Below are 12,824 nucleotides of genomic sequence, written 5' to 3'. Positions count from 1 at the left end.
ACAAGCATGGATACCTCCCCCTGCGCACAGGGGTGGGTGTGTGATAGGTTCTTGCCCAGGCTTAGGTACAGTCATGTCTATCTATGCTGACGTCCAGGCCCGCGGCTGCAGGCGTGAGCAGACGCGAATGTACACGCGTTTGCAAATCTCTGCCTTTGTCTCACCGGCAGCCGCCTCTGCGCGCGCCGTGGGGCAGGACGCGCCCCCCCCCCGCCGCGGGGTCCCACGGGCACGGCCCCCCGCAGCCGGCCCGGGCTGCCCCTTTAAGAGGCCCCAGCGCCGTGTCAATCGCCGCGCCCGGCTCCTTCCCTCTCCTCCCCTTCCGCAGCGCCGCGATCCGGGCCGCCGCCGGGCCGCGCCACGGCCAGGCGCGGGCAGCCGCTGCCGCCGCGCCGAGGGGGCTCCCGCGGGGCCGCGGGGCGCTCGGCCACCCGGGGGTAGCGGCGGAGCGGGACGCGCCCCCGCCTCGCCGCGCTGCGCAGAGGCTCCGGGGAGCGTGTTGAGCCGGAGGACAGCACAATAGCCGGGAGGAGGAGACAGGGAAAGGGGCAGGGGGAAAGGAGGAGAGAGAAAGAGAAAGCACAACACGGGGGCTGGCGAGGGGAGGACGGAGCGGAGGACTCCTCAGCGTAGCTGCACTGAGGACCGTGCCCAGGACGGCAGCGGCAGGAGGTGGGTGGGTGGGTGGGTGGGTGAGGGCGCGATATTTGCCTTCCCTCTCCCGCCCCGAGCCTGCTCCTTTGTCCACCCACTTTGAAGTGCTCTGGGATCGCTGGGGTGGGAGCATTGTTGTTCGCTAGCAGAAGAGCAGTCATGCTGGGGAGAGAGTAGCGAGTGTACAGGGGCTGGGGCCGGCAAAAGCTGAACGAGACGGGGAGGAGAGACTGCTCCGGGGATTGCCGTTTGCCTCCCAGTTTCCCTGCACGGACCGTGAAAGAGACGCATTGAGTTGACCCTGCCGGAGCTGTTTCTGCTTCTACATGTGAGATCCGGTTGGTTTATTCTCCACCTCTCTCTCCCCAGCCTCCTTCCCGTGTTCTCCACTTACTCCTGTATGCAAAATGGTGGACCCTGTGGGGTTTGTGGAGGCTTGGAAAGCACAGTTTTCAGACTCTGAGCCTCCTAAAATGGAGCTGAAATCTGTGGGAGACATTGAACAGGAGCTGGAGATGTGCAAAGCGTCTATCCGGAGACTGGAGATGGAGGTCAACAAGGAGAGGTTCCGCATGATTTACCTGCAGACTCTTCTGGCAAAGGAGAAAAAAAGCTATGATAGACAGAGATGGGGTTTTAAACGTGTTTCTCAGTTGCCTGAAGGGGGTGCAGAGCAGCAGATCCAAGACCTGCATCATCACCAGTCTGCTGACCAAGATGAATATGAAAAAAGCAAGTCACACCACGGGGAAGAAAAGTTCAAACCCAGGATACCCTCCCTGCGGAAGCTGTCTACCCAGAGTGATGGGTCAGACCTGTCGCCTTTGGACAGTCCCCATCATGGAGAGGGAGAGCAGGACAGGTGTAAGTACTATGGTGAAGAGAAACTGAAGAGAGTTGTAGAAGATGTGGAGAATCGCTGTGATACAGATGGCTCTCCTTCAAAACACAGATCGGCTTCCACTCGCAGGCTCGTGGGATCTGCTGAAAAGGAGGGATCATTTGAACCTATTTCCAAGGAGAGAGGGAACAGCACCAGTGTGGCAGCCCTAAGGTCCAATTTTGAGAGGATTAAAAAGGTTAATTCACATTCTTCTGGAGATAACAAGGATATTGTTGAAAAGCCCTTCTATGTGAACATGGAGTATCATCATGAGAAGGGTTTAGTGAAGGTCAACGATAAAGATGTTTCAGATAAAATAAGCTCCCTTGGTAGCCAAGCCATGCAAATGGAACGGAAAAAGTCTTTGCACTCCCTCCCTTCTAACATGGTACCCAGCTTCAGTGAGTTCCAGAGGCCTGCTTACAGGGGAAGGTCCTCGGAGAGCAGTTTTGGCTATGATGGAGAATATGAGGATGCTGAACTGAACCCCAGGTTTCTCAAAGATAACCTGATTAATGCTAATGGCAGCAGCCGCTCACCTTGGCAGCCCATGGACTTTCAACCATATCAGAGTATTTATGTTGGTGGAATGATGGGGGAAGGAGAAGGGAAAGGACCTATTTTGCGAAATCAGGGCACAACTGACCAGGAAAAACATCTCACGTGGCCCAGGAGATCTTATTCCCCCAGGAGTTTTGAAGATATTGGAGGAGGATATACTCCTGATTGTAGCTCTAATGAGAACCTTACCTCCAGTGAGGAAGACTTCTCCTCAGGGCAGTCCAGCCATGTCTCCCCCAGCCCCACCACTTACCGCATGTATCGGGATAAAAGCCGTTCTCCTTCCCAGAACTCGCAGCAGTCCTTTGACAGTAGCAGTCCACCGACCCCCCAGTCTCAAAAACGGCACAGGCAGCAGCAAGTCATTGTGTCGGAGGCTACTATTGTGGGTGTACGAAAAACAGGACAGATCTGGCCAAGTGATAGTGATTTGCCTTCTGGGAGATGTCACCAGGACAGCTGCTTCCATGGGGATACAGGTGTGTACCAGCTTTTTGTTTAGTCGTTTAAATGTACGGAGCAGGAAATAACATTGTGGAAATGAATAGGAGAGGTTTTCTAGTTGACCCTTGGTGAATTGCTCTAAGGGGGCAACTGTTTAATGTGAGAAGTCTGTGTTTATTTTGTAGTTGTCCTGTTTAAGGAAGGTCCTGTGGGAATCTATGTCGACTGCATTTTAGGAGTATAGATTGGGTTCCCAGAAGGGCTAATTCAGGCCTCTCTTGAGAGGATTAGTGGAGTCCCATATTAATCAGCTCTTAAAGTTTCAGTGTGAATGCTGAGGTAAAAAGGGACCAGAACTGTTTAGTATTCACCACCAGATCGCTCCCTCCCTTGTATTCTTGCACTGAGAAGTAGTTAAACTCTACCTCAGAGGTGGTAACGTGCCAACATGATACAACCTGAGGGTTTTGCTGGAGCTTTACCAACAATGATGCTGCTCTCACAGTCTTGTTTTTTCCTGTCTGTATTAATTGGAGTGCTAGTTTCTTGTTCTGTCTCGTGTCATCCTTCAATTAGAGCTGATTGGAGGTGAAGACGGTTCAACCCTGTTCTTGAAGCTTTCTGCTATCACTAAGGGAAGGAGGAACTTGGAATATCAGGAAGCCCTGAGGGAGAGCTGTTAATTTAACTTCAACAGAATCACAATTTTTGTTTGGGAAAGAATGGGCAATGTTTGGACCTGTTCTTATGTAAGCCATTTAAGCATGCAGGTGTGTCTGTGGAATCGCTGTGAATTTATAGTTGGCGGAAGAGGCAAACAGTGAAGTATGTTGATTCAGATAGATTTATTGAATGTATGTGGACATTTGAATCTATTTAGCAAGGCCAGACACATAAAGTAAATAGTATCTTGTGCTAACAACAGTAGTCTCCTATGCAGTAAATAAAAAACAGCCAAATCCAGAAATGAAAAAAAAAAAAAGCAGTATGATTTTTTTTTTTTTTTTATAGACTCCTGTCATTCTAAATCTTTTGGATTTTCTTTGTCTCTTTGAATCTGTCATTTTAATAAGGGGTTAACGTGTTATTTGTCAATGTGACTGAATTCCTGAAGTAGTAAGTGAATTGAGAGGCCTGTCGGAGATGTCACTTCCTCTGGGAGTGTGAGTTTGGTGTTTTAGCTCTCAGAAGAGTAACTTTGCTGGAAGGGGATACCTGGTTTTACTTTCCCTGCTGATTGTTTTTTTGCCAGCAATAGAGGGAATGGAGGGAGAACTCGTCTGTGTCATCTGTGTCTCTTTCCTCCCCCGCCCCCCCCCCCCCTTTCAGCCCATTGTATTATTGGAAGGCTGTAAATGTATAGTGGATATTCACTGTAGATGAAACCTCAGCACCCTGTCCTCACAGTGACTTCTTCTTTATCAGATTATATATACATACTTCTTTTATATTTGGGACTACTGCATTCTTGTACAATTTTATGCATAGGTTTGTATCTTATAGGTAGTACTTGCAATGCAGGAGAGAGGCTGAATCTTGTGCTGGTTTAAACTGAGCTGCAGCCATCTGTCTCTGCTCTTGTTTACTGATGCTCTTTAGATGACTGGGAAGCCTCCTGGCAGTTGCAATTTTTGTGGAAGGAAACAAAGGGGCAAAAATAACAAAGGTCAATAAAGTTTGAGGATAAATTCAATTTTCAGAAAGGCAATAGAAAATTTTTATTTTAAATAATTTAGCTGGTATGCAATGATAAAAAAAAAAAAAGGCTGCTGTAAAGTCGGAACAGTTACAATTCCTGGTTGTGCTGGAAAGCTTTGTGTCTTGTTCCTAAGGTTGACCACGCAAGTGCAGGCAAGGACAGAATGTAACTGATCCACCTTCTGCTTTCCTCAGCATAGGGGGTAACATGGCAAGCTTAGCAGGAACCTTTACCAGATGGCTAATCGTTACTGTCTTGCACATTAGCTGGTGGCAAGTTTTTACTTAACCAGAAAGGCTTATGCCTTCAAGAGGGCTGTGTTTCTGATTAATTCCTACTGAGCATCACTTTATATGATTTTTTTTTTCCTTTCTGAATTAGAAAGAATTTTGATCTGAAACCAATTGTCAGAACCTCTTTTTCATAAAACAAACAAAAAGCATGAGAGATCACTGTGTGATTAGCTGGCTGGTTACCATTCCCAGCTATCATGCTCTGGTGTGGACTGTTCTCCATCACCACGTGATACGAAAGCAGTTCACAGATCCAGACAGCTTTTCCTGCACCTGTGGTTCAGTCACTGGTTCTGCCAGGCTTCCCTGAAGTTTTGCTTGAACAGAGTGCAAGTTTGAATCACAGCAGGTTCTGGCCAGCCTTAATGTTAATTAGCATCAAGTGGGGTTTGTTCAATAGTATTTGGCGGCTTTGTGCATTCAGATTTTTGTATGCTTGCTGGCTTTGCTTTTCATGACTCTGGCCATAATAATGTGGAATGTGGTGTAGACAGGTGCGGTGTGAGCTTTCTGTCTGGATCTGCTGTCCCAGTGCATCTTGAGCTTGGCCAGCAGACACGTGCTGTTTTGTTCAAATTCTTTCCTGAGTTCACGGTTGAGTGATAATTTCCTACTTTTGTATTACAAAAAAAGGACTAGAAAGAGGTCACCTCACTCTCAAGTGACTGGGATCCAAGCCAAAATTTGAATCTGGGTTCTTGGAGATGGGTTATCAAAAACTTTAAATCAGACTAGGGTAGACTTTCGTTTTTTTCCAAGGAGCAGAATGAGAGCTTCAGGACTGAGATTTAGTAATAACTATACTTACTATTAAATGTACTTAACGGAGCCCAGGCAAAGATATTTATGTTAGGGTTAATTATGTATCACTAATTTCCTGTAGTGGGAATAGAAAAAAATCACATCTTAACTCTGGTTAAGCTTGAATAGTTTTACTATGATTGTGGAAGAAGAAAAAATTTTTAAAATTCTCTCTACTGTTGAACATTAGTTGCAGACAGACATGAGAGAAGCTACCCGTTCTGTATTTCTGCTTATAATCAAGGGGAGAGTTGCATAGTGCCGTTATGCAGTGACAGGGCTTCTCAATGGCCTCGTTTGGGTCATTTTTTTAACTAGTAACAGTTTGTTAATTGAGGAGCACGCTGAAGCTGTTGCTTGACTTTATAGCTTGCTTCATAAAATCAGTGGATGCTCTCTCATAGCTCTGTGTGTGAAATTATTTTATGTATCTGCATAACAACATGGAAGCTCTGTCTGGAGTCCACATAGATAATGCTCACCTGCAAACTGCTTCCTTAAAGGTTCCCCAGTAGTGACTTTTGTTCACCTGAGAGGACTTGATAGTGCTCTTCAGGGAGTTCTGCCAGGCTTTCTCTAGAAAGCTACCAACAGCCATAGTGCTCAATATATGGTCAGTTTGGGGATATGGCCACAGGTCCTGTTGTCAGTCTCTGAGTTACATTGAGTCAAGAATAAGGCTTAAATTTTCTCTGACGCTTGTTTTATTCATTTTGCTGTTACTTTTAAATCATGTTTTAATCCTTTGCTGTGATAATCGGTGGATTTCCTAGGAGCACTGATGACAAGATGCTGTTTAAATGTGTGTGTGTGTGTGTATGTCCCTGCTTTCCATGTAATTTAGTGGCTTTTGAGATTATCAAGGTGCTCTTGTGCTACCACTCTCCTTTTAGTCAGGGGGAGAGAAGAGCTCTCTTTCTCTGACAGATTTCTCTTTCCCTCCAGCTGAGTTTAGTGGAATTTCTGGAGCTTCTGCTTTATGGCCCCAGAGACTACAGTGGATTCTTCTATCCTGTTTGTTGGTTTTGTTCCTTCTTCCACAAACAGTTGCTAACCTTTACCTCAGGCCTACCATAAGTAATGGCATGCAGATAGATTTTATTTTTGCTTTTCTTAGGTTTACCCTAGATCACGGAATTTCTCCCACTCCAATGTTCAGGTTCTTCTGCAATCGCAAAACACCTGCATTTGAAATGAGAGTGTAAACCAACCGAGATAGAAGCTGTCTGATACTGGGGAGCCCTGGAGAGTGCTGATGTCACCCAATCTGTCTGTGTGAAGCTTGTTTTCGTGGGTCTGACTTTCCTATGGAGTAAATAGAGAGCTATGAATTCTGCAAGTGACGGGTTAGGCAGAAAGCTGCTTGTCACCCCTGTGTAATTACCAACAGTTGAAAAGTGGTCTGTCTGTCAGTAGAGATGAGCCCGCTCTGTGCAGCTGACATTGCTGCATGAGGGCCTATCAGGCAGGCAGGGACCTGTGGCTGGGCAGGTGAAATATAATACCAGTGCACACTTAAATTTTGGGAGTATTGTAGGAATTCAAGTCTAGGGCCAAGCTGCAACAGAGCCACATGGATATCCATGCAACATCGATACTGTGATGATCACAGACTAGAGTGCTGTTCTGTATGCCAAAACAATTGGACCTGGGTGATTTTAGCATAGTGATTTCACAGAGCCAAGGGCTAGAGCCCTAAAGCATTGCAGTGAATGCCAGACAACAAGATGATAATGCCTTTCATTTGAGCAGGAAATGTGTAGGCAAGTGGAACCACAATATTAGGTCTGTGGCTTAGTGAGCGGCTCCTGTGGTCCTTGCTGACTCTGTTCAAAGTACTGAAAAAGCACTGGTTTATGGTGAAAGCAGTTGAACTGACAGATGCGTATGAACTTGCATCCACTCTATTTCACAGTTGTCAGCCTCTGTCCAGATGGTTTCAGAGGAAAAACACAGAGGGGTTGCTGTTTTGTACAAAATTTTGGTCCTGCCCTGAGAGAAGTGGCAGGGAAAGCTGGGAGCATCCATGGGCTTACTACCTCCTCTAAGATGGAGGCTTCTCTCTAGGTGGCTGGAGGAAAAAGAAGAGAAAGGCGGAGTAGAAAAACCTGATGTCTTGGTACTTTTTTGCACTGCCTTCCTTTTCTGGACTAGGAAGCTTTTCATCTGTTTTTCCCTTGCAGAACCAAAGGTGAGCAAGGGAGCGATGAGCTGAGAATGGGGATGAGCATGGTAGAATCAGTTAGGGTTTGGAACTAATGAGAGGACTGGGCTGATGGAGGGAAATTATTTGCTGTGTGGAGGAGTAGGTGAACATGGGGAGAAGATGGATCTGTCCTTAGATTAGTATAAGCACTAACCATGGCTTATGAAGTGATGTACTTGTGCATGCAGGTGATGGACTTTAAAGCAGTGAAGTACATTGGGAAATGAGGTGCTTTGGTGTCCTCTGTTTTCTCATCTCTAGTAAAGTGTTGCACAAGTGTGTGGTTTTAACTTTGAAGATTTTTGCTGTTTTATGTAAGTGCAAATGACCCTATGTACAGACTTCCAGAGGTGCAAAACTGGAACATTTTACTTTTGATTCTTGCGGTTGTGCTCTCTGAAGCTATTGCTGAGACAGAGAAAGCTAGGAGTTTACTAATTTGTGGAATTAATTGCTCTAACACTTGTCCTAAGTGGTTCCATTTGTCTAGTATCTTTAGTTTGGATATTTGGATAAAATGCTAAGTACTGTGTTCAGTCACTCCTTCGTTGACAGCTTGCTTTTCACTGACACCAGAAAGTGTCACTGAGGTGTGGGCAAAGGTAATAAAATGAATTAGGTGGAATGGTGAGTAAGCATCCTGAGAAACAGACTTGGGAGGGGGAAAAATAAGGTTTAATTAGAAAATTTGCTAAACCTTCAAGTGTGGATTAGGAAATGCTTATTTTCATACTGGACAGCACACTATAGCTGATGATACTGACTCTGAAAAGAAGTGGGAGAGAAGGGTGATTTGTAATCCAAGTTCGGCTTTGAAGGTTATCTGAAAGATGAGCCAGCATAGGAGACAGAAGCCTCTAAAGGCTTGAGCCCCAGCAATAACCTGGAAATGGGCCTCTAACTTCCAGTTCTAGCACATTTAGCAGTTTGCTCTCTAATGCCCTCCCTCTCTCCCCAGTCTCTTAGGGATAAACAGTTATTGTGCAGAGGCAAGGGGGACCTGTATTTCAGCTTCAAGGAATTTTGGAGGTCAGTCCATAAAGGTTAATGAGGTGAGACCTGTCAAGCTGTTTGAGGGGAATTGCTCCATTTCAATTACCATAGGGAAGCATGTTGCTGTTCATGAAAATCAGACTGTTGATTGGAGGCACAGTTTATCTGGAGCTTGCTTTCCCCAGAGAAACCAAGAAGAGCAGGTTTTTTTGACTGTCTCCTCTTTGATTTGTTCTGCCCAATCAGATAAGCATGGAAAGAATAATAAGGACCTGATCCTGTTCTTTCCCTGGTGAAACAACATTGACTTTAGTAACCTCTTGCTGGCATATCTAGGAAAAGAAATGGTGTTTTGGTACAGGTTGAATGGCAACTATGCTGTGCAGATAGAGGGGTAGGCTGCAATAGGCAACAGAAAAGCTCACATGGATTAGTTTGGGTGAACTACATGTGAATAAAGTACTTCCAAAACAACTATTTGAGTGTCTTAAATTACAAAGCAGGTTTTGGCCAGCTCACTGATAGCAAAGGGGATTGCTTTCCTGATCATATCTTTAAATTACATGTGATGTGAAAGTAACTGTAAACTGTAAGTAAATCCTTGAATGTTGGTCTGTCTTACTGCTGAAGCAGTTTTACAAACCCATAACTTTTCTAAATTTGAGTTGGACTCTATGCATTTTAATCAATAAAACTGTCCCATGTAGGACCACTGTGGTATATTTATGTTACAAAATCTGGTTGTGGTTTGTTCCTGTTACTAAAATAACAAAAGCAAGTCTCCCTTTTGTCTTCTTCCCAACTGCCAAAATGGTATCTCTCAGACCCTTTCTTAAGCAGGTTATGGCTGATGTAGTAATCAGATTATTGCAAATGTAATTGGAATCTCTGTTTCAGAGAAATCTGTGCTCAAATGTGGCAGCTGAAGCTGAGTTAGTTGCTCATGGCTACATGAATACATGAGGAGTATGTGTGTGAGAATCCACAATGATTGCCCTGCAGGAAGAGTGAATTAGTAAAGTTCAGTCTGTTGGTTTCTACTACTGAATCATGTCTATTGGTATTGCAGGCCTGTTGCCTAGTTGTTGTCTTCTGTTATTTTGTTATTTGCAGTCATTTCACATCTCCTTGTTGCTTCTGGGTTGTTTGTTTGTTTTTGTATTTTTTGGAGGGATAAGTTCTTTTCTAGAGAGAATAAACCCACCACAACCATCATTCTTTTAAAAATAATATATTAACCCCCCCCATCCTCTTTTGGAGCATCTGCACAGATTAGGTCTCACTGAAGTATCCAAAAGCAGCAAATTACTTGCAGATTGGTCTGACAGCAGGATAGTAACAACTATAGCAAGCTGCTGTGGATAACACAGTATTATCTGAAATCTAAGAAGCCAGCTTTTGCAGTAGTTTACTTAATTGTGAGCAACTCTTGTGTTTGGACTCAGCAGCTCCTCTGTGTTTGACCTGTCCTTGATGTGTGGAGAAGTGCATTGTGCAGCCTTGGTTCACTGTGTCTGTCTACTTAAGGACTTTAGGATATTCTACACTCAACACTGAAATGCAGCTACTTCTCTGATGGGATAGATATGTGCCAGCTTTGAACCCACAATATGGGTGAGACTGGAGCAGGCTCTGATTCTTAGGATAGTTTAAAAAAAAAAAAAACAAAACCCAACAAAACCCAAACCAACACAAAAAAGCCACAAAAGCCCAACAGAACTCTGTTACCTACAGTCACATTTCTGTGTTCTTTTAAAACGGGCCAGCAGCTTCCTAGAATAATCTGTTCTGAAGAAAAATACTTCATTCCCTAGAGCATAAGGCTTCAAATGTGTTTGAGCTGCTAAAAAGTAAATGTGATTGGTCTGTTGTCACTAGGGAGGTGTAACATACAAACGCAGAGAACTATCTGCTGCAGTTTACAGTTACATAGCACGGCATGATTTTGCCCAGGAAGATAGTAATAGCCTCTCAGCCTGGCTGGGCTCAGGGCTTCCCAAAAGAGATTAGATTATGGTGTTTAGTATGAGCCAAGGCACAGCAAAGCACGTTTCTGTGACTGTTAGCATCCAACTGCCTCAGTTCAATCTTCATTTTTGCTTTCTGCTAACCTATCTCTGCTCCTGACATTTTTTTTACAATGGTCAGCCCTGACATTACCACATGAAGTTTCAGAAAATAATGAGAAATGCTGAGAAAGTGAGTTGATCACCATTGGAAGACTTCTGTGTATTCCTCCCCATCCTTGCCTTTCACCTCTTCGGGAGACTGTGCCCTTTGTTTGAATCCTAGGTTGAATGTTTGAGTTTGGGAATTCCCTTCCCTTCCCTGGGTGTCTTGTGTACTTTTGCTTTACATTCTCCTAAACTGGTCATTGGACCTCTCAGTCTGATAGGGGTGAAATCAGCGTCATCACTCTAAGAAAACATAGTAATGTGTCAATCTGGCAGTGTTCTATCATTGAGGAAATCGTGGTATTTTGATGAACGTATTTGTCTTTGCTAAATGTACTAATTGCCTACTTGGATTTGTGGATTAGCCAGCAGAGAATGTCTTGTTGTAAACTTCTATTGCAATTCTCCTGTCTAAGCCTAATAGTGGTGGATATCAAGCCCAGTGCTTAGCTGTGATTAAAGGTGCCTTGTATAGGTGGTGTGCAGCCCACACCACATCAGTGACTGCAGTGAAGAGCAGCACATTTTACAATCTGTTCCTTGTTTTACTTTTCTTGTTTTTCTTTAATAAAAAGCTGATGAATTAAATCTGAATTTCAGAGAGGGAAAAAAAATCTGACAAGCTTGTAGTCTTGATGAAAATACATTTTTCAGCCTTGGGACGTATACTACTTCTCTAGCCTAATATTGATCATCCATAGCTCCTGGTAGGGGGTAGATGGATATCAGGAAGAGAATGCATTAGCCAAGTCCAGAGTATTGTCTCAAAGGTGCTTGTGGCTTCCTAACTCGCTGGAACAAGTATATCTCAGCTCACATAAGCATGCTCCTCAAAGGCCTTTGAGAGCTGCTTCTAACCATGACAGAAAACTAATACACTCAACACAAGCAATACATTGGGGCTAACAATCACCCGAATAATTGTTTGGGTGAACCTTTTGTTCAGCCTTTTCTTTGCTATCTTCTTTCCTAAGGAACTTACCCATAGAAATGAAGTATTCTGCAAATCATGTAACTAGATTGGGTGCTCTATGGTCTGCTGTTGCCCTCTTTTCTATGAGACCTGTGATTGTAATGATACCAAAAGGCAGATGTTGCTAACAGAACTGCGTGATCAGTGTGTATCTGATCAGATGGAGGGGTCTGGTGTGGCAGAAAGGGGACTATGTGTTTAGTCCTCAAGTATCTTCAGAAGAGCCAGCATGTACTTACCTCAACAGGGAGCCTGGGAACCACTTGCTGTCTTAGGTTTATGCAACAGTTCAGTATTTTCCAGGACAAGGGCCTTTGGCAGACCCGACTGACAGTCCCCATGCTCTTTTCTGATGCTGAGGATCAAGAAAATTCCGTTTTTCCTCTGGTATTTCAGGTGGAATATTGAGCTACGGGCCTGACTGCCACCTTGAATTGATCTTTACGGAATGACAATAATGAGAGACTTATTGCAGTTTTGAGATTGTTTACAGGGTCTGATGCTCTTGTCATTCAGATGAGGGCTTGGTTCTGCTTCATTTGAGTGTGGATGCTCTCATATCTTACGAATTTAGATCAGGACATATTGAAGAAAATAATTTTCCACTTTCCTGTATTCCTAAGTGATGTTTGAACACATAGCCCAGAGAATGCAGACCTGGCACTGCAACCATTTAGTTTTTGGAGAGGCACTTCCTCAATTTGATTTGCTGAATTTCTTGAAGGTCCTCCTAAGCACAGCTGAGCAGTTACACAAACCCTTTGCAGTTGTTAAGAAACCCCACTGCTTTGTATAGAAATATTTGCCTAAGACTTATACATCACTTTGACCCTTTCTAATCTAAATTGATATTGCAACTTCTGTATGCACTGAGTGAAATAACTTTATATTAGTAAACTAATGGGCAAAGTAAACTAAAGATTTGGAGTTACTGGAGTAATGGTTACCATGGAACTGTATCAGAAACTTAAGGTTGATGCTGATCCCTCTCTACTTCAGTATTAGGGAAAAGAAAGATGATCTTGCTTCTCCTCCAGTAGTAGCACTTGTCCAGCTTACCGGGGGTAGGAGTGGGCAACACCTTCAAACAGCTGTGGCATCTGTAAGGGTTGGGAGAGGAGACAATATTAAGGTGAGGGGGTA

At 44.3% G+C, this 12,824-nt stretch overlaps 1 protein-coding gene across 2 annotated transcripts in view; it reads left to right on the top strand.

The window, feature by feature from the left end:
- Positions 1-357: 357 nt before the first annotated feature.
- The window catches only part of BCR (BCR activator of RhoGEF and GTPase), a 105,163-nt gene continuing 92,696 nt past the window's right edge, over positions 358-12,824 (top strand). The window contains exons 1-2 of one of the 2 annotated variants that reach the window (XM_033001397.2): positions 358-672; positions 1,024-2,577. In XM_033001397.2, the coding sequence (XP_032857288.2) occupies positions 1,062-2,577 (1,516 nt within the window). In that variant the 5' untranslated portion in view covers positions 358-672; positions 1,024-1,061. Of the gene's footprint in view, positions 673-715; positions 2,578-12,824 lie in introns of those variants that run through there. The other variant, XM_042805164.1, reaches the window with a different exon arrangement.

This window comes from Tyto alba, unplaced genomic scaffold, assembly GCF_018691265.1.
Source record: "Tyto alba isolate M040663 unplaced genomic scaffold, T.alba_DEE_v4.0 Super-Scaffold_44, whole genome shotgun sequence".
In the NCBI taxonomy this organism is placed as follows: domain Eukaryota; kingdom Metazoa; phylum Chordata; class Aves; order Strigiformes; family Tytonidae; genus Tyto; species Tyto alba.
This window is presented reverse-complemented; position numbering and strand designations above follow the sequence as displayed.